The 20,382-nt window shown below is 43.5% G+C and overlaps 1 protein-coding gene across 14 annotated transcripts in view; it reads right to left on the bottom strand.

Moving 5' to 3' along the window:
• The window catches only part of LOC134340769 (pleckstrin homology-like domain family B member 1), a 412,363-nt gene that overhangs the window by 34,597 nt on the left and 357,384 nt on the right, over positions 1–20,382 (bottom strand). For 11 of the 14 annotated variants that reach the window (XM_063038256.1, XM_063038258.1, XM_063038261.1 and 8 more), the window contains 4 exons: positions 17,768–17,884; positions 14,386–14,488; positions 12,842–12,877; positions 11,854–12,166 (listed from right to left, as the gene is read on the bottom strand). In XM_063038256.1, coding sequence (XP_062894326.1) covers positions 11,854–12,166; positions 12,842–12,877; positions 14,386–14,488; positions 17,768–17,884 — 569 coding nt within the window. The remainder of the gene's footprint in view (positions 1–11,853; positions 12,167–12,841; positions 12,878–14,385; positions 14,489–17,767; positions 17,885–20,382) is intronic. The other 3 variants (XM_063038264.1, XM_063038269.1, XM_063038270.1) reach the window with 2 other exon arrangements.

Raw genomic sequence — 20,382 nt, 5'->3', positions numbered from 1 at the left:
GGAGAGGGGAAAAAAATCAGCCACTGGAAATCCTCATCCGACGTCCTGCCTTTTTCCCAACCTCATCCAGAGAACTAAATCATCAGACTCCACTCTGGACTGGACTCCGCTTTATATGGCAAGTTAATGGAGGGATACACCTCCCAAGAAACTGGAGGCAAACTAAGGACTGCAGGAGGAACTAAAGCATTTGAACCTCAGTCAATAGTCATTAAGTTAAGTTCCAAGAAAAGTCCATATCCAAACTTACATGAAGTCCCGTGTTTGCTCACCTACACTGACACCCAATGAAGTGAAATGCAAATCCTTAAAGAGAGCAGACAGTAGCTGTGCAAGGTAAGGGGGTGTAGTGGAGACTCAGGGTGGATTTGAGAAGACCAGCTAAGGTGAAGGATGACAACAGGCCAGATTTGGAAGGTTGGCTGGGCAGAAGAGATTCTCGGGATAGTGGAGAGAGAATGCCATGGAGGGATTTGAACACAAGGGTGAGAATTTTTAAATTGAGTTATCACCAATTAGCATAGGAAGCAGCAGAATTAAAAAGCTCCATTGGTAAAAGAGAAGGTCCATGTATACAAGTTCAAGTTCATTGTCATCTGACTGTACGTATATACAAACAAAGCAACGCTCCTCTAGTCCACGGTGCGTGTGTCTGTCCGTGTGTGTTTGTGTACACATCTGTGCCTGTGTGTATGAGTGTGTTTGTGTGTGTGTGTGCACTTGTATATCTTGAGAGTTTCAGCCTGCCATTGTACAGCCGACCAAGAGACAAGGGCAGGCAGTGTGTCCGCACTGGAATGCTATGTTGTTTTCGCTATAGTCCCTTTAACAGTGATTCACTCAGAGCCACAAATTGTCAAGAGATTTTGGGCCTCAACATGCCATTAGATCTGTAATAAAAGCCTTACCCTCCGGCTACATTCTGGTTCCACAGAGGAGAACGTGCAAAGCGCACAGGGTGGAGCAGGCAAGCAGAGATCTGCTTGAGATAGTGGCCCCTATCATCACAAGAATCACCGACTGGAGCCATGGAACTGCCGGGGAGTCAAGCACAACTGCCTGTGCACAGCCAACAGTCTCCACTGAAGGGTGAGCCTGTCACACGTTACAAGGCACCCCGAAAGACAGGATGAGTTCCACAAAGGAGTCAGTTTTTCTTCTAATTGAAAACTAGGGTGTGCAAAGTGACAAAGGTTATATACAGGTAGATCAGAGGCCTGGGAAGTATTTAAGATCCAGCAGAAGACTAAAAAGCTCATAAAACTCATAAGCCCATTGGCAGAAGAAATGAAAGGGTTGACTATTTTCTAAAATACAAAAACTGAGGTGCAAAGGGACTTGGGAGCCCTTATGCAGGGTTTCCTAAAGGATACATTGCAGGTTGAGTCTGTGGTGAGGATGGCAAATGCAATGTTAGTATTCATTTCAAGAGGACTAGAATATAAAAGCTAGAATGTAAAGTTAAGACTTTATAAAGCACTGGTGAGGCCTCACTTGGAGTATTGCGAGCAGTTTTGGGGCCCTTATCATAGAAAGGATATGCTGAAACTGGAGAGGGTTCAAAGGAGGTTCATGAAATTATTCTGGGATTCAATGGCTTGTCATATGAAGAGCTGATGGCTCTGGGTCTGTATTCACTGGAATCTCAAAGAATGAGGGGTGACCTCATTGAAACCTATTGAATGGTGAAAAGCCTAGGCAGAGTGGATGTGGAGAGGATGTTTCCTATGATGGGAGAGTCTAAGACCAGAGGACACAGCCTCAGAATAGAGGGGCGCTCTTTTAGAATGGAGATGAGGAGGAATTTCTTTAACAAGAGAATGGTGAATCTGTGGAATTCATTGTCGCAGGCAGCTATGGAGGCCAAGTCATTGGGTATATTTAAGGCAGAGGTTGATAGATTCTTGATTGGTCAGGGCATGAAGGGATATGGGGAGAAGGCAGGAGATTGGGGCTGAGAGGAAAGACGGATCAGCCATGGTGAAATGGCCTAATTCTGCTCCTATATCTTATAGTCTTATGGTCTGAAAAGGGAGAAAATGAATTTTGAGGAAACAACGTGTATTAAAACAAACAGTCGATAGCTTCTATTGATATAAAAGTAGAAAGATAAGTATACATGTGCATTTTCAAGAATTAACAGCAGCAAGTAAAAATGGCATATAGGTTGAATGTGGGAGATATCAGATGGGCTAATTTCAAATCACATAGTTGAATTCATAAAAATTCCAATTACAAGGGACAAGGGATATGCTGGGATTATCCAGAACTAGAGGTAACAGCCTCAAAATTGAGGGGTGACTTTTTAGAACAGAGGTAAAGAGTAATTTATTCAGCCAGAGAGTAGTGAATCTGTGGAATGCTCTGCCACAGACTGCAGTGGAGGACAAGTCCGTGGGTATACTGAAGACGGAAGCCGATCGTTTCTTGATCGGTCAGGACATCAAAGGATATGGCGAGAAGGCGGGTGTATGAGGTTGAGTGGGATCCGGGATCAGCCATGATGGAATGGCAGAGCAGACTCGATGGGCTGAATGGCCTAATTCTGCACCTCTGCTTTATGGTCTAAGTTATTGGAGAGACACATGCATGGGGGTGGGGAGGAATCAGCAGGACTTGATGGATTGCACATGAGACTTTTAAAGGAAGTGGCTGCAGAAATTGCGGACCCATTGGTTAAAGCTTTGTTAAGTTGCTGAAGTCTGGGAGGGAAACTGAAGATTGGAAACAACCAATGTGACTCCCCTTTTCACAAAAGGAGAAAGGGAGAAGACATGGAAGTACAAGCCATTTAGTTTAACAACTAGTATTGATAAGATTCCAGACTAAGTACTCAAAGAGAAAATAGCTAATCAATTTGGAAAGCTGAATATAATAAATTCTGGTCAGCACAGTTTAATGAAAGCTAAATCATAAAACCATGATGATTAGGTTTAATTATACTGGGTGCCATTGTTGCATAGCAGCTAGTACAATGCCTTTACCGAGCCAGCGACCAGGTTCAACACCCATCGCTTTCTTTGAGGAGTTTGTACCCCATGACCATGTTGGTTTCCTCTGGGTGCTCTGGTTTCCTCCCACAGTCCAAAGACAGGGTGATAGAAGGTTAATTAGTCACATGCATGTAATTGGGCCAGAAGGGTCTGTTACTGTGCTGTATCTCTACATAAAACTAAATAAGAATAAAAATCATGTTTGAAAATCTTTCCTAAATCCTTTGAGGATGTAACAGGGAGAGTTGATAGAGTGTACTTAGATTATCAAAAAGCATTTGAAAAGGTGCAACAGAGGAGGTTGGTGCCAGAATGGATTAAAAACTGTTCTTCAGAAAGCAAAGTGATGGAATAAATGACAGGAAAGAGGACTCAAGTGGAATATTGTTCAGTATTTATATTAATGAGGAAGTAACAGTGCATAATGTTTCCAAATTTGCTATTGCTAAGGTGGAAGATGGAAGATCACGCTGTGATTCTGAAAGGGTATATAAATAGATGAATGAGTGGGCAAAAGGGTGGCAAAAAGAGTATAATAAGACCATAAGACAAAGGAGCAGAAGTCGGCCCATTGAGTCTGCTCTGCCATTTTATCATGAGCTGATTCATTCTCCCATTTAGTCCCACTCCCCTGCCTTCTCACCATAACCTTTGATGCCCTGGCTACGCAGATACCTATCAATCTCTGCCTTAAATACACCCAATGACTTGGCCTCCACTGCTGCCCGTGGCAACAAATTCCATAGATTCACCACCCTCTGACTAAAAAAATTTCTTTGCATTTCTGTTCTGAAAGGGCGCCCTTCAATCCTTAAGTCATGCCCTCTCGTACTAGACTCCCCCATCATGGAAACGAATTTGCCACATCCACTCTGTCCATGCCTTTCAACATTCGAAATGTTTCTATGAGGTCCCTCCTCATTCTTCTAAACTCCAAGGAATACAGTCCAAGAGTGGACAAACGTTCCTCATGTGTTAACCCTCTCATTCCCGGAATCATTCTAGTGAATCTTCTCTGTACCCCCTCCAAAGTCAGCACATCCTTTCTTAAATAAGGAGCCCAAAACTGCCCACAGTACTCCAAGTGAGGTCTTACCTGCGCCTTGTAGAGACTCAACATCACATCCCTACTCCTATACTCTGTTCCTCTAGAAATGAATGCCAACATTGCATTCGCCTTCTTCACCACCGACTCAACCTGGAGGTTAACCTTAAGGGTATCCTGCATGAGGACTCCCAAGTCCCGTTGCATCTCAGAACTTTGAATTCTCTTCCCATTTAAATAATAGTCTGCCCGTTTATTTCTTCTGCCAAAGTGCATAACCATACACTTTCCAACATTATATTTCATTTGCCACTTCTTTGCCCATTCTTCCAATCTATCCAAGTCTCTCTGCAGACTTTCTGTTTCCTCAGCACTACTGGCCCCTCCACCTATCTTCGTTTCATCAGCAAACTTAGCCACAAAGCCATCTATTCCATAATCCAAATCGTTGATGTACAATGTAAAAAGAAGTGGCCCAACACTGATCTCTGTGGAACACCACTGGTAACCGGCAGCCAACCAGAATAGGATCCCTTTATTCCCACTCTCTGTTTCCTGCCAATCAGCCAACGCCCTATCCACGTATGTAACTTTCCCGTAATTCCATGGGCTCTTATCTTGTTAAGCAGCCTCATGTGTGGCACCTTGTCAAAGGCCTTCTGAAAATCCAAATATAATATCCACTGCATCTCCCTTGTCTAGCCTACTGGTAATTTCCTCAAAAAATTGTAATAGGTTTGTCAGGCAGGATTTTCTTTTAAGGAAACCATGTTGAGTTCTGCCTATCTTGTCATATGCCTCCAGGTGCTCTGTAACCTCATCCTTGACAATCGACTCCAACAACTTCCCAACCACCCATGTCAAGCTAACAGGTCTATAATTTCCTTTTTGTTTCCTTGCCCCCTTCTTAAATAGCAGAGTGACATTTGCAATCTTCCAGTCCTCTGGAACCATGCCAGAATCTATTGACTTTTGAAAGATCATCGCTAATGCCTCCGCAATCTCCACAGCTACTTCCTTCAGAACACGAGGGTGCATTCCATCTGGTCCGGGAGATTTACCTACCCTTAGACTATTCAGCTTCCTGAGTACATTCTCTGTCGTAATTGTGACTGTGCACACTTCTCTTCCCTGCCACCCTTGAGTGTCCGGTATACTGCTGATGTCTTCCTCAGTGAAGACTGATGCAAAATACTCGTTCAGTTCCTCCTCCATCTCCCATTACTTTGAGCTATTTTCTGGTGTTAGAACATAGAACATAAAACAGTACTGCTCAAAACAGGCCCTTCGGCCCACAATGTGCTCTTGTGTCATTGGAGGATTTGATAGACTACAAAGAGAAGAATGCTACGTCTTCAAGTCTTAGACAGGGGGCATAAATGAAAGTTAATGCCTTACTCTATTGAATTGCTGCCAAGAAGCACCTCTTAACAAAAAAAAACGTAGTGGAAATTATTCCCACAAATTGATGTTGAACTTGGTGGTCAAATGAAAACTTGAACAGTAAATTTACATTTTTGCACAGGTAATAGGGTAACAGAACAAGGAGAGGGAGATGGAGTTAAGTTGTAGGTTTAACCATGCTGGAACAAGGCACAAAGGGATGGGTAGCTTCCATAGGTTTATATGTTCTGCAGACACAGACCTCCCTCAGGGACCAGGCACCAACAGGTAGCCAGTCTCTCCCATAACCCTGTCCAGGTCAGTAAGGATTGATCAACAACTCATTGTGGCTTTGAGAGAGGACGATGCACCCCACTAGGCTGCACATTCTATTGAAGAGGAATTTTAACCAGACTTCTGCTACCTCCTCAATACATTATGCTCAATTCCTGCCTCTTTATATTTAATGTGCAGGTGTCAAAAGCACCCAAACTGGCGTGAATTGGGGTCTTATTTTTAAATTTGTGCCAATTACACCATTGGGCTCAAACACAGCTTTAATTGGAACTTGAGCAAGGAAACCTTTGTGACTCTGAGATAGGCAAGGAACAGGGCATCTGGGATGAGAGGCACCAGATGGAGAGCTTCAAATGTTTTAGGTTCAATTCTCAATCCAGGGACGAGGGGACAAAACGTTTACTGAGGGTTTGCTGCACAGTTAGACATGCTATAGCTTAGAATTTGACACTGTCATGCCATATCAGCTCTTTCAGGGCGGGGGTAAATGATCCAAGAAGAGTGGGGAAGATTTTTTCTGGGCTTCATTTATTTCTCAATCAACATTATTTTAAAAAATATCTGCTCATCAGGTACATTTAAGAGACTCCTAGTTACGTACATGGATGAAAGAAAAATGGAGGGCTATGTGAGAAGAATTAGATAAGGTTGAAAGGCCAGCACGACATTTTTGGGCTGAAGGGCCAAAACCTCATTTCTTGTCTGGACATGTTACTGCTTGCATGACCCAATATTGAATTTTCCAAACTTTGGTTTGTTTCAGAAGTAGGCAGTTACTATTTACCATCAATTTTTCTTTTAATTTGTTCATTCTGGCCTATTCACCACATTCCAGTAGGCTGAGCTGTACAACACCATCTACGCTTGGAGACACAAGGAGACTACACTTGCTGGAATCTGGTGCGAAAAGTAAGCTGCTGGGGGAACTCAGGGGGTCGAGCAGCATCTCCAGTTGGAAAGGAATTGTGGACATTTCAGGTTGAGACCCTATATCAGGATTATTGCAGGGTCTTAACCCAAAACATCAACAATTCTTTTATCTGCACAGATATGCTCAACCTGCTTCGTTGCACCAGCAGTTTATTTTTTATCACCCAGACTTCACAACATTAGCATCACATTACATAGACCAAGGAGCTTAACTGTTCATTCAATGGCTGCGTCATTTCAAGATTCAAGATTTAAGATTGTTTAATGTTATTTCCTGAACTCAAGTGTAAAGGAAAACAAAATAATTGCTACTCCGGATCCGATGCAGCACAAAAAAAACACAATAAGATAAAGAACACAATAAACATTAATACATAAGATAGCTTATATACATAGACTGATTATATGTCCATCATGTGATGCTAGGCACAGCAGTGTCTGTACATAAGGTGACTCTGACAGGAAATGATAAAGTAGCGGTGGCTGGGGGTGTGGAGGTGTTGATCAGCCTTACTGCTTGGGGCAAGTAACTGTTTTTAAGTCTAGAGGTCCTGGCGTGGCTGCTATGTAGCCTCCTCCCTGATGGGAGTGGGACAAACGGTCCATGAGCAAAGTGGGTGGGATCCTTCATGATGTTACTGGCCCTTTTCTGGCACCTTTCTGTATATATATGTGACCTTGATGACAGGTAGGCATCGGACAGTTTAGGCTACCAGTTGTAGAGCGTTCCTGTCTGCCGCAGTGAAGTTTCCGTACCATGCAGTGATGTGGCATGTTAGGATGCTCTCCACTGTGCATCTGCAGAAGGACCTGAGTATAGATGTGTATGATCCAGCTCTCTTCAGCCTCCTCAGCGGCTGTCACTCGATTACTGACATTCCACGGCCCATCCCCACCTTCTCTGTTACTGAGGCCAACATGAGGCCTACTCCCTTTCTCAGTTCTGATGAAGTACCTTCAGCCTGAAACCTTAACTTGTAGTTGCTACTGATGCTGCCTAAACCCCTGGGCTTGTCCAGTATTTTCTGTTTTAATTACAGGCAGTGTGGTGCCAGGCACTATGACATACCGTATACAGACACTGGGATGGGTATAGTTCATGAAGAAGCAGACACTGAGGAAAATACAGGCCATATTCCATTAGAATCCATACATGGATTATGTGATACTACAAATGGACACCACACAAGAACCTTAAATTACTGACGCTCAGTCATACAGTAGCGAACAGTGAAGGATATGTGGGGCATATGGTACATATGGGCCAGACGCTTATCAGCTATACAATGGCAGATACTGTGGCAAACATGGGTCATACATTACCAGAGGCAGATTGGAACATTACTAGATACATTCAAACTGTGGACAGCACTGAAAAATACAGTGTGTACTCGACACTGAGACATAAATGAACTGTTCATCACAGAGTACTGGACATGTAGCTCTTGTGTTGCACAGCAAGAGCAAACCTTACTGAGTGACACATTATTAATACATAATAATTCTTATTTGGACAATGTTGAGTACGGTCTGAGAATGGTCTTTGCACATAAATCATACTCCATTGTCTTTTGTCCAGTGGGCATTGCGCAGAGAACAGTCAGGATTGAATTATTTCCTGGCACTGCACGTGGAACGAAGCTGACAGGACATCACATGAGCTACCCTGTACCAGCAAGCACCAGGCTGGAACAGACAGCTGCCACCCCCAATCGATTACCAAGGTAACGTGCTGAAACTGGACAGCTGTCAAGTGAACGAGATGAAAGTCACCAGCAACGTCTACTCTGTGATCCTTGCCCATTCAGTTAAAACAGAGCTTCAAAAAGCTTTATAAAGACATCCAGGAAAAAGAACATTCAACATCCTGTCAGACATTTAGAACTCTGCATCTAGCAGTTCCTAAAAGCCAAAGCAAGGAATCATTCCAACGTTGAATACCTCCTCTGCTGTAAGTGGGGCCAAGGTACAACTGAAAATATTCTAGTAGACCAGGGGTTCCATGGATGCCTTGGTTAATGGTAGGGGCCCATGGCATAAAAAGGTTGGGAACCCTTGTCATAGACTGAGGGGATGGGACGACATGGATAGCTCATGCCAAGAGACAGCACAGGCGTGGTGGCTAAATGGCCTCCATTTCTACTGCATGATACTTTGAAGAAGGCCAGAATTTCCAGGATCAATGACTCAGAGCTATTTTTCACCATCTGCTCCTCTGGTGCCCAACTGACTGATTGGGCTAGTTTCCTGTACCCTAGCAGTGAACTTTGTGCTAAAGGTAACTTCCAACCAAATTCCCTTTGATGGGTTCAAAGGCTTGGGCACCAGAGCTGAAAAGCAAGCTGTGTATTAGAAGCAAAATTATGGGGGCAGAAATCAACAATAGAAGATCACTCAAGAAGACTCCCTTTCAAATTACCAAACATCAGCTATGGCAATATAGAGCTTATACAGCACTGGAACAGGCTGTTCAGCCCAACTAGTCAATGCTGACCAAGACGCCCATCCAAGCTAGTCCCATTTGTCAAGGTTCAGCGCATGACCTTTTAAACCTTTGTAATCCAAGTACCCGTCCAACTGTCTTTTAAAAGTTGTTATTGTACCTGTCTCAACCACTTCGTCTGGCAGCTCATTCCACAAAAATATTACCCTTTGTGTGAAAACGTTGCCTTTCAAGTCCCTCTTAAATCTTAACCGTATCTCCTTAAATCTATGCCCTCTGGTTCTTGATACTTCAACTGTGGGGAAAAAAGAGCGAGTATAATCAGGCTATCTAAGCCCCTTATTATTTTATACACCTCAATAAGATCATCTCTATGCTCTACAGAATAAAATCCTGGCCTGTCCATCCTCTCTCTGTCACTCATTCCCTCAAGCCCTGGCAGCGTCCTTGTAAATCTCTTCTGCACTCTTCCCAGTTTTGCAGAATCTTTCCTACAGCAGGGCAACCAAAACTGAACATAATACAAGAAGTAGGGCCTCACCACGTCCTGTACAACTGCATCATGACCTCTCAACTTTTACATTCAATGTCCTGACTCATGAGGGCCAGCCTACTTCACTACCAGGACTCCACTTTTAGGGAACCATATATTCTCCTCTTGAGGGGCTATATTCTCTCTTTAGTTACTCTTTCCCTTAATGTACTTATAAAATCTCTTTGAATTTTCTTTAACCTTCTCCGTCAAAGTTATCTGATGTGTTTTTTTTTGCCTTCCTGATTTCCATTTTGAGAATACATCTGCATCCCTTGTACTCCTCCAGGGATTCATTTCAACCCTACTGCCTACACCTGACCCATGCCGCCTTTGTTTCCTGGCCAGATTCTCAATATCCCACATCATCCGGTGTTCCCGACTCCTACTAGCCCTGCCCTTCCCTGTAACAGGAACAAGTAGACCTTGAGCTCTTGTTATCTCACCTTTAAAAGCCTCCAACTTGCCTGTGGGCCTTCTGCTCACAGACAACATAGTCCAAAACACCTTTGCAAACTCCTGTCTTATACGGTCAAATTCGCCTTGTTCAAATTGTGAACCTGAAACTGTGGACCTGTTCGGTCCCTTTCCATTACTATTTTAAAACTAATAGAACTCTGGTCGCTGGTCCTAAGGTCTTCCGCCACATCACTGGGGGGGGGGGGGGGGGAGAACTCTGTCTCTGATCATTCTGTGTCTCCAAAAGGCTTGAATTAAACTTCAATATTATCCCAAAGTAGAAGGTGTTCCCATTGTTGCAGCCATTGAACTCCACATCTGGATAATAATTTAAAGTCTTGCATTTATATGCAGCACCAAAAAAATCTGCTGGAGGAACTCAGAGGGTCGAGCAGCATCTGTGGGATGGCATTTCAGATTGCAACCGTACAGCAGGACCTTGCCCCCATAGATGTTGCTGGGTTCCTCCAGCAGATTATTTGTTGCTCCAGAATCCAGCAACTGCACTTTCTTGTGTCTCCACTTGCACTGACAGTACATAGCATGTTTCACAACTCTTTTAAGGTTCCCCAAGTCCCTTAGGGTCGGGATATGTCTCTACCAAAGGAGGTGGAAGGCACTCCTTCCCTCTGCTGGCCTGCAGGTCACCCTTGGGTAAGGTGTAGCACCAACTGAGCCATCCAATCAGAATCATGTGAAGCCACGGGGGCAGGTCGTGGATGGTTGTATGAATGGCTGGTGCATATCACAAGTCCTGGTTATGTGAGGGTTAACATATGAGGAATGGGAATGAGAGGGTTAACATATGAGGAACGTTGGTCCGCTCTTGGACTGTATTCCTTGGAGTTTAGAAGAATGAGGGGAGACCTCATAGAAACATTTTGAATGTTGAAAGGCATGGACAGAGTGGATGTGGCAAAGTTGTTTCCCATGATGGGGGAGTCTAGTATGTGAGAGCACGACTTAAGGATTGAAGGGCACCCTTTCAGAGCAGATATGCGAAGAAATTTTTTAGTCAGAGGGTGGTGAATCTATGGAATTTGTTGCCACGGGCAGCAGTGGAGGCCAAGTCATTGGGTGTATTTAAGGCAGAGATTGATAGGTATCTGAGTAGCCAGGGCATCAAAGGTTATGGTGAGAAGGCGGGGGAGCGGGACTAAATGGGAGAATGGATCAGCTCATGATAAAATGGCGGAGCAGACTCAATGGGCCGAATGGCCGACTTCTGCTCCTTTGCCTTATGATCTTATGGTCTTATGGACCCCTGACGCCAGGCAGGCAATCTCTGAAGAGTATAGATAATGGCTGGAGTCACCCGTCTTGTAAAGTCACTACCCAGAATGCAATGGCAAACCACTTTTGTAGAAAAATTTGCCAAGAACAATTATGGTCATGGAAAGCCCATAATCGCCCACGTCATAACGACATGGCATGTAAAGATGTTGATGAAAGTCCCTTAGAGCCATTAAAGTACTATTGAAGAGTAGTCATTGTCACAATGCAGGAAGTGCATAGTAAGCTGCAAAAAAAGTTTAACGTACTTGCATTTACTGACTTCAACATCTTCTTTAGGCAGGGTGGAGGGGAGGGGATGTGGTGTTTGAGTTCCAGATCTCCACAACTCTGTGTGGGGGAGTGTTTCTACCACAGTCACTGACAGTTGAACTCTGATTTTGGAAACCCCAGAAGAAGAAATCATTTCATTCTACCTATCTTTGTGACTCCTTGAATCAACAAAGGGCCTTCCCCCTCCCCAAGCTCACTCTCTTACCTTGACATGTTGTCAGGGGAACAGGCCGAGTTGCCAGTGGATATGCTAGTCTCCATGCTGTCTGAGCTCTCCAGACTGAGTGTGTCAAAGGCATGATCCACGTCTGTGCCATGTTGAGCAGAGAGGGGCTGAGAATGGTGGTGGAGGATGCTGTGGTGGATGAGGTGTGACTGCAGGTTGCACGGCTGGCTTGGGTGAACAAACATGGGCGAGTGCTGGCTGTGCAGGGCGTCCCACTGCGACTGGGCCTCGACTGCAGCCTTTTGTTTCAGCTCCGCCAATCGCCGCTTTTGCTCTTCAATCACCTGGTGGCCTGCGCAAAGATTTACATATGTTACTAATTACACAACTGGACTGCACTTGTTCCTCAAGTACAAAGTCTCCCCATTATGACACTAAATTCTTCCAGAAAAAAACAGCAATTGGAATTTATATAACGCCCTAATTCTGCAAAATATCCCATCATTCTTTCCAAGGATATTAGTGAAGTCAGAGCCACATAAGGTCAGCTGACAAAAGTTAATTGGTTTTTAAAGGAGGATAGGGGGGCATCTTAAACAAGAGCAGAGAAGCACATAGTTAGGGCTGAGGCAGGCAATGTTTAACAGTGGATAGATTATTAACAGGAAAGGATATGTGGCCAGAAGTGGGGCAGGACTGAGGCCTCAATCAGTTGTAAGGCTTAGGAAGGTTATAGAACTAGAGCAGGTTGGGGGACATGTCTGTGAGACCATGGAGTGTTCTGAAAAGTAGTTGAAAGCTCAGAACAGAAGAGCAAGGTTGAATTAATTGATTCTTTCTCGACCCTAAATGCTGTTGAAAGCCTATCATTACAGAACCTCACTGCAATCCGAGTCTGGTCTTACCAGGATCTACAGAAGGGCTACCAATTCACAGAGCACCCAAAACTCCCTCATGCAAACCCAGGCGCTAACCTACGTTATAAAGCAAACCACAACTTTCTTCCAATTCCAATCAGAATTCCTACCTCTTCTGTGATCCGATCTGGATATCCCTATTGTTTCTGCACAGCACCAGAAAGGAGAGAGGAGCGCGAGAGGTAGAGTCAGAAGTGAGGAATCACGCGCCGTTCAAAGAGGAAAGAAGCAGAAAAGAAGAAGGCAAAAGAAAAAAAACAGTAAGTGTTTCTTTAAACAAGAGACTTGGAAATATATATACTGTATATTTAAAACATTACAAGATATGTGTATCTCACACTACAAATCAAATTGAAGTACTGGAGGTAAATGAGGAAATCAATGCAATGGTTGTCAATGCATTTGTTCTCATAACCGGTTAAAAATTTTTAAAAATTGTACAGAATCATCCTTCTACTTCCAGAGGATGTCACAGCCAGGGACAAGAAGAGTCAATCCCACTTTGGCTGCTGGAGTGGTTGCAGCATTGTCTTGAAATACAACACCAATGCCTGTCTAGCATATCTGGTAACATGAACTAATTGGTCTCCTTGAGGGCTGGACTGCTCCTACCATCAATAAACACAAGGGACACATGCCCTCTTCTCATTGCTACCATCAGGAAGGAGGTACAAAAGCCTGAAGGCACAAAGTTAACAATTCAGGAACATCTTCCCCCTGCCATCTGATTTCTGAATGGACATTAACACTACCTCACTGCTTTTTTATTTCTTCTTTTTTTTGCACTACTTATTTAATTTAACTATTTAATATAATTAAATTCTTACTGTAATTCAGTTTTCCCTCTCCATTATTATGTATTGCTGCTGTTGCAAAGTTAACAAATTTCACGATATATGACATAGGAATATTCAGCCTGATTCTGAGATTCTGCAGATGCTGGAAATCCAGGACAACACACACAAAATTTGGTAGGGTTAGCATCAGTTTGTATGTTTCATTACTCTTCAGATCACAGAATTGTACAGAAACAAGCTATCCTGCCCATTAAGGGATATTCAAACATCCTTGTCCCATAAAATGGGTGACTTGTACCTACTCTGAAACAGAGACACTGCACAGAATTGCAACTAATCTAAAAAAAAAGTCTCCCATGGTTTATTTTGGATGGTTACAGACCAGTGAGAGGACAGATGGAAGCTCAGTTTAACGCTTCATTGGATTTGGTAGCAGTTCCTTTAGTACTGCAGTGGAATTAGACCTCAATTTATCTGCTCAAGCCTCTCTAGTGGGACTAAAAACTTCTGATTTCCAGATCAAGTGAACAACGCAAGCCCAAATAAACAAGACAAAGCTGTGTAATATCAGGGCGCTTGGTAATCCTGAGGTTGAAAGTTTAAGATAGCCAGAGAGGGGAATGACAAGCAAACATCTTAAGTGATCTGATCTGCAATGTGCTGTCAGAAGAAACAGCAGAAGTAGCTTTGATAGTCAGTTGTAAAAAGGTGTGTTTTTGAAGAGAAGAAATTTGCAAGACTCTGGGGATCTGGATACTTCTGCTAATGGCTATCTTCCTCCATTATGATATCCCATGCTATTCTGCAGTCTTTTTAGAGTTTACCTCAGTATCAGTAACTTTGAGCCAATTGCCTACCTTTCTGCTGCAACGCCAGCTGGCGCTTGGCTTCGATGTCTTGAAGGGTTGCAGCCAGGTTCCGTGGTAAGCTGCTCGTGCCATTCTGTGCCAGTGCAACATTCTGGAAAGTTAACACAACGCATTTGACTGAGGGGAAAACAAGACTTCACCGTGAAACACTATGTGGAGAAGTTATTCAGCAACAATGATTCTGTCATGAGCCCTGCAGGTCTCTGCGGCGAGCTGTAGAGTGTTGGGTTTCTAACCTTCTCTTGCACCTGTATTTACTCATTGTTGTCCTAACTAGAATTGTTAAGCCCTGGTGCTTTCTGTTTAATCTTGTCAAGTTAATTGTGACAAGTATGGGTTTTCAGCACTCTATGATTATTTAATTCAGACTCTTGTTTAGCGCTGATGGTGGAGTCCTTGTGTGTTGAGAATGACATCTCACGGTGCTGTTTGGTCGTGCCACAGATGCCCTGTTGGCATTCTGATGTCTAACCCCTTGTTTCCGTCTATATGGGAGCCTGCTGTTCCTCCACACCTGGGTTGAGTCAATGCTAGCATGCACCGTGACAGAATTACTTCGCCAGCAATGGACCCAGCAGAGGTACGACAATGGCTTGGACATCAGTCAGCTGGGGGTGAGGATGCCTCCTTTATTTAGTTCGTGTCCCAAGTCTACGCTCAGAGGTTCCTTTGTCTACATTCCGAGTGTCCCTAATCTACGTCCCAAGTGCCCCGAGTCTACGTTCAAGAATTTTTTCCAAGGTTCTCTGGGTTGGCAAGGTTCATAAGGTCTCCCACGGTATTCAATGTTTCCAAGCTATATGCATTGTCTCCGAGCTATTCACAATGTTTCCAATCTTAATCACAGTGTTTCCGAGTTATATGCACAATGCTCCCTAGTCATATGCGCAATGCTCCTGAGTTATATATGCAATGCCTCCAGTTATATGCAAAATGTTTCCAAGCTATTTGCACAACGTTCTCAAGTTAGACGTGCAATGTTCCCGAGTGACATGCGCAATGTCCCCAAGTCATATGCACAATGTCTCTGAGCTATTTGCAATGTTTCCAAGCTATATGCAAAGTCTCAGAGCTATGTGCAATGTTTCCGAGCAATTTGCAATGTTCTCGAGCTGTTTGCAATGTTCCCAAGTTATATGCGCAATGTTCCCAAGTTATATGCACAATGTTCTCAAGTTATATGCGCAATGTCTCCAAGCTATTAGCAATGTTTCAGAGCCATTTGCAATGATTCTGAACTATATACAATGCTTCCAAGCTATTTGCAATGCTCCTGAGTTACACTTGCAAAATTTCCAAGTTAAATGCGCAATGTCCTGAGTTATATGTGCAATGTCTCCAAGCCATATGCAATTTTTCCAAGCTATATAAAATATTTCTGAGCTACTTGCAATGCCTGCAAGCTATATGCAATGTTTCTGAGATATTTGCAATGCCTGAGAGCTATAAGCAATGTTTCCAAGATATTTGCAATGCCTGCAAGCTATATGCAATGTTTCCAAGCTATATGCAATGTATCTGAGCTATTTGTAATGTTTCTCAGCTATTTGCAATCCCCGTGAGCTATACGCAACGTTTCAGGGATATTTGCAATGCCCGAGAGCTGTAAGCAACGTTTCTGAGATATTTGCAATGCCTGAGAGCTAATGCAATGTTTCCAAGCTATATGCAATGTATCCAAGCTATTTGCAACGTTTCTGAGATACCTGCAACGTTTCTGAGATATCTGCAACATTTCTGAGATATTTGCAATGCTTCTGAGATATTTGCAATGCTTTGGAGATATTTGCAATGCCTGCGAGCTATAAGCAATGTTTCCAAGATATTTGCAATGCCTGCAAGCTATATGCAATGTTTCCAAGCTATATGCGCAAAGTTTCTGGACTATTTGCTACGTTTCTGAGCTATTTGCAATGCTCCCGAGTTATATGCACAATGCTCCCGAGTTATATGCGCTATGTTTCCAAGTTATATGCTCTGTTCCAGGTTTTCCAGCCCTGTCTCTAGTTCGGCGGTGCTCCTTGGGCCATCAGGTGTTGGCCATAGGGAGGGAGGTACTGTCATTAGTCCTGCTGGCCTCTGCAGTGAGCCGGAGAGCATTGGGCCTCCAGGTTTCTTGAGCACCTGTACTAACTCATTGTTGTATTAACTACAGTCATTAACCCCTTGTGTTTTCTGCTGAATCTTGTCAAGTTGAATGTGGTGGGCGTGGGTTTTCCACTTTCTATAATTATTTAAATTCAGACTCTTGTTCTGCGCTGATTGCGGTGACCTTGTGTGTTGAGAATGACTTGTCTCGTAGTGTCACTCAGTCACACTTTACAAGTAGATTTGTAGGTTCAAGTTGCACTGCAGCACAGTAAGCACCACATCCAGGCCGACATTTTGTGCGGTGATGAAGGAGTGCTGCACTTTTAGAGATGGTGCGATTAGATAGCACTAAACTGATGTTTTGCTGCTCTCTCAAAAGGATTAAAAGAGAGAATGAGACAGTTTTGAAGAGCAGGTGATTTTCCAAGGTTCTTTCTTCAGAGTTTATTCTGAAAACACCATGATTAAAACCAGAATCACTTGGTACTTTGGAGTGCAGTGGCTGTTAAGTATGTGAATAATGCACCGTTTTGCAGATTGGAAGATTCCTCAGTTGGCAATGAGCTGAAAGACTGGTTCATCTGCTTTGTATGTTTGAGGGAATAATGTTGGAGTGAAGAACACTTCTTTAATTGAGGCAGGTAGGTCTTTGTGCTCTGCCGTGAAACAAAGCACATGGCTCCCTGACAAGAAACTGTGGATAACCTGCCAACTAAAGATAAAGAATTATTTTTATTTGTCACATGCACACTGAAACAGACGGTGAAATGTGCCATTTGCATCAAATCAAATCAGCAAGGATGGCGCTGGGCAGCCCCCAAGTGTTGCCACGCTTCTGGTGCCAACATAGCATACCCACAACTTACTGACCTTAAACTCCCATCAAGCCACAAACAGAATCGTAACGGACAGGGATGGGAAAACCTATGGTTGAGGGTTGCAGCTAGAGGTTGTGGGATCAGCCCCTGATGCCCAGGAAAGGGGGATTTATTTATTTACTTCTTTTTATTTGGAGATACAGCACAGTAACAGGCCATTCTGCTTCAATGAGCCGGTTCCACCCAATTACACCCATGTGACCAATTAACCCTACTAACCCGTACATCTTTGGAATGTGGGAGGAAACCCATGTGGTCAAGGGGAGAACGTACAAACTCCTTACAGACAACAGCAGGAACTGAACCCCAATCTTACAGCTGGCAATGCAAAGCGTTGCACTAACCACTACACTACCATGTAATCCTTAGCAACTAATTACTATTTTACTGAGTCTTCCTACCTTGGAAGTAAGATTTCGTCCGAGTGTTGAGGCGGTGAATGGTGAGGAGGGGGCAGACCCTGTCTTTGTCCGAGGTAGTGTGCCACAACCATCACTCTCCATTTTGGATCGGTAGACCTGAGGCAAGAAAACACAGAGAACAGGAAATCAAGCTGTTGGACCTTCAGATCTTGTTGTGTTGGAAGTGGTCAACTGTTCAACTGCAGTTGGGGTTGTAAATTTGCCCAGGAGAACCTCAAGGGCAAAGAATTGCTGGTGTGCACTTGACCTCAACAGTGAGATTCAAGACCAAGACTGTCTGATCCAGAGAGGTGAGGATGAACAACTGGTCAGTTTACAGGAGTCCTGGCAATTGGTAACTCCAGTTTTCTTGCTTTTTCTCTATAAATGGTGGTTCAAGTCACAGTAAAATTTTAGTTTTTTCCCTCACCCAGAGAGGTGGCACCCCTCAATCTGAAACTGGTCCGCCTGTGTTAGTAGGTGATCTGAACAAAAATGCTGTTGTCATATCAGATCTGAACCTGAACTTGCGCCTGGAAATCATAACAGGAGGACATTTGACCCATCAAGCCTATGCTGGTTTCCTATGTAGACATCCATTCAATCCCATCCTCCCAATCTTTCCCTGTCAAACTGTAATTTATTTTCCCAAGTGGATATTGACATCATTTTTAAAGGATTTGGTTGGCAGCTTCCACCAGTGAGTTCTACGTCATTATCACACTCTGCAGTACTTTCGTCCTTCACGTTAAATTTGTCTCTTCCTGGACCTTGACCTTCTACTAATGTGAGCAACATCTATTTCAGACCCATCATGAAAATTTACAAGGATGTTGCCAGGACTGGAGGACCTGAGTTATTAAGAAAGATTGAATAGGTTAGGACTTTATTCCTTGGAATGTAGAAGATTGAGGGGAGATTTGATGAAGGTATACAAAAATATGAGGGGTATAGATATGGTAAGTGCAAGCAAGCTTTTCCCACTGAGGTTGGGTGGGACTATAACTAAAGGTCATGGGTTAAGGGTGAAAGGTGAAAAGTTTACAGGGAACATGAAGGGAAACTTCTTCACTCAGAGGGTCATGAGAGTGTGGAACGAGCTGCCAGCGATTTTAACAGTTTAGAGAAGTTTGGATGGTAGGGGTGTGGAGGACTATGGTCCTGGTGCAGATCAATGAGAGTAGGCAGTTTAAATGGTTTGGCATGGACTAGATGGGCCGAAGAGCCTGTTTCTGTGCTGCACTACTCTATGACTCTGTGATCTGTACACTTCTATCAACTTTCTCAGGGAAAACATTTGCTTCCCCGCCCCCCCCCCCCCACAATCTAACTTCAAGGCTTAAATTCTTCATCTGTGGAACCACTACTTGACACCAATCCATAATAATTTTCCATGAAGTTTCAATAAACAACTGGACAGCTTATCTCATCTCCAGCTGGGAGTGTATGACACTGAGCATAAACCTGACTAATCCTTCAGGAGAAGCTGCAAATCATAGACAGGAAGAATCTTTTTTTAAAACACAAGGGATTCTGCAGATGCTGGAAATCTTGAGCAACACACACAAAATGCTAGAGGAACTCAGCAGGGTCAGGAGGGGAATAAACAGTCAATTTTTTCAGCTGAGACCCTTCATCAGGACTGGAAAAGAAAGGGACAGGAACCAGAATAAGAAGGTCAGGGGAGGAGAGCTGGCTGGTGATAGGTGAGACCAGATGACCAGATGAAGAAGATTCTTCTTCAACCCTTTACCTGTTCTACCTGTCATCCCACATTCTTGCTTCACACCCCTCCCCTTCCTGCAACCACCCACCTTCCCCCTCACCTGGTTACCCCTGCAACAACATACACCATCAAAACTGTGTAAGAGCAACACATACACTCCACTGTGTACACTTTGCAATGGGAACTTGTGGTGGCAGCAAATGTAATAATCACCAAACAGTGATCAGCTATACCTGTTTATAAATGCCTTCCAACATCAGATGATATGTCAGATTTTGGAAGAGGTAGTAAACACCACCTCAACAGGTCACTTCTAGTCACACTGACTAAACTCCCTTCACCCTTGAACAGGATCACTTAGTCATCTTCCCCTTGTCCACAGGGATCATTTGGCCTACTGCATTTGGGTGGACCTCCAGGACAGAATTCAATTTAACAACTCATTATCTCGGAAATTCAATCTTTTGAAAGCATTGTCCAATTCTTTTGAAAGGTACTGTTGCATCTGCTTCTATTTTCCTTCAGTCATTTATAGCAAATCAGTGTCTAAAGTAATCCCATATTATTATGAAGAACTTGCCAATTATCTAGTATCATTTACCAGTAAAAAGAGTTTCATCTACTGCACAGAAACCTTATCCTTCACTCTTCTAAATACTGCTGCTTAAACTAAACAACTTAAAAGGAGTGCAATCATTGTGAATCTACGCACTAAGCATTCCAGACTTAATTTGAAAGTCGTTGGGATTATTTTTATACACAAAGGGAGAGGGAATTGGTAGCGTAGCAGTTCGCACGACGCTGTTACAGCTCAGGACATTCCAGACTTCAGAGTTCAATTCCGGCGCAGTCTGTAAGGAGTCTCTGTACGTCCTCCCCATGGAATACA

The sequence above is a fragment of the Mobula hypostoma genome, chromosome X2 (genome assembly GCF_963921235.1).
Source record: "Mobula hypostoma chromosome X2, sMobHyp1.1, whole genome shotgun sequence".
In the NCBI taxonomy this organism is placed as follows: Eukaryota; Metazoa; Chordata; class Chondrichthyes; order Myliobatiformes; family Myliobatidae; genus Mobula; species Mobula hypostoma.
Note: the sequence above shows the minus strand (reverse complement) of the source record. Positions and strands in the feature narration are given on the sequence as shown.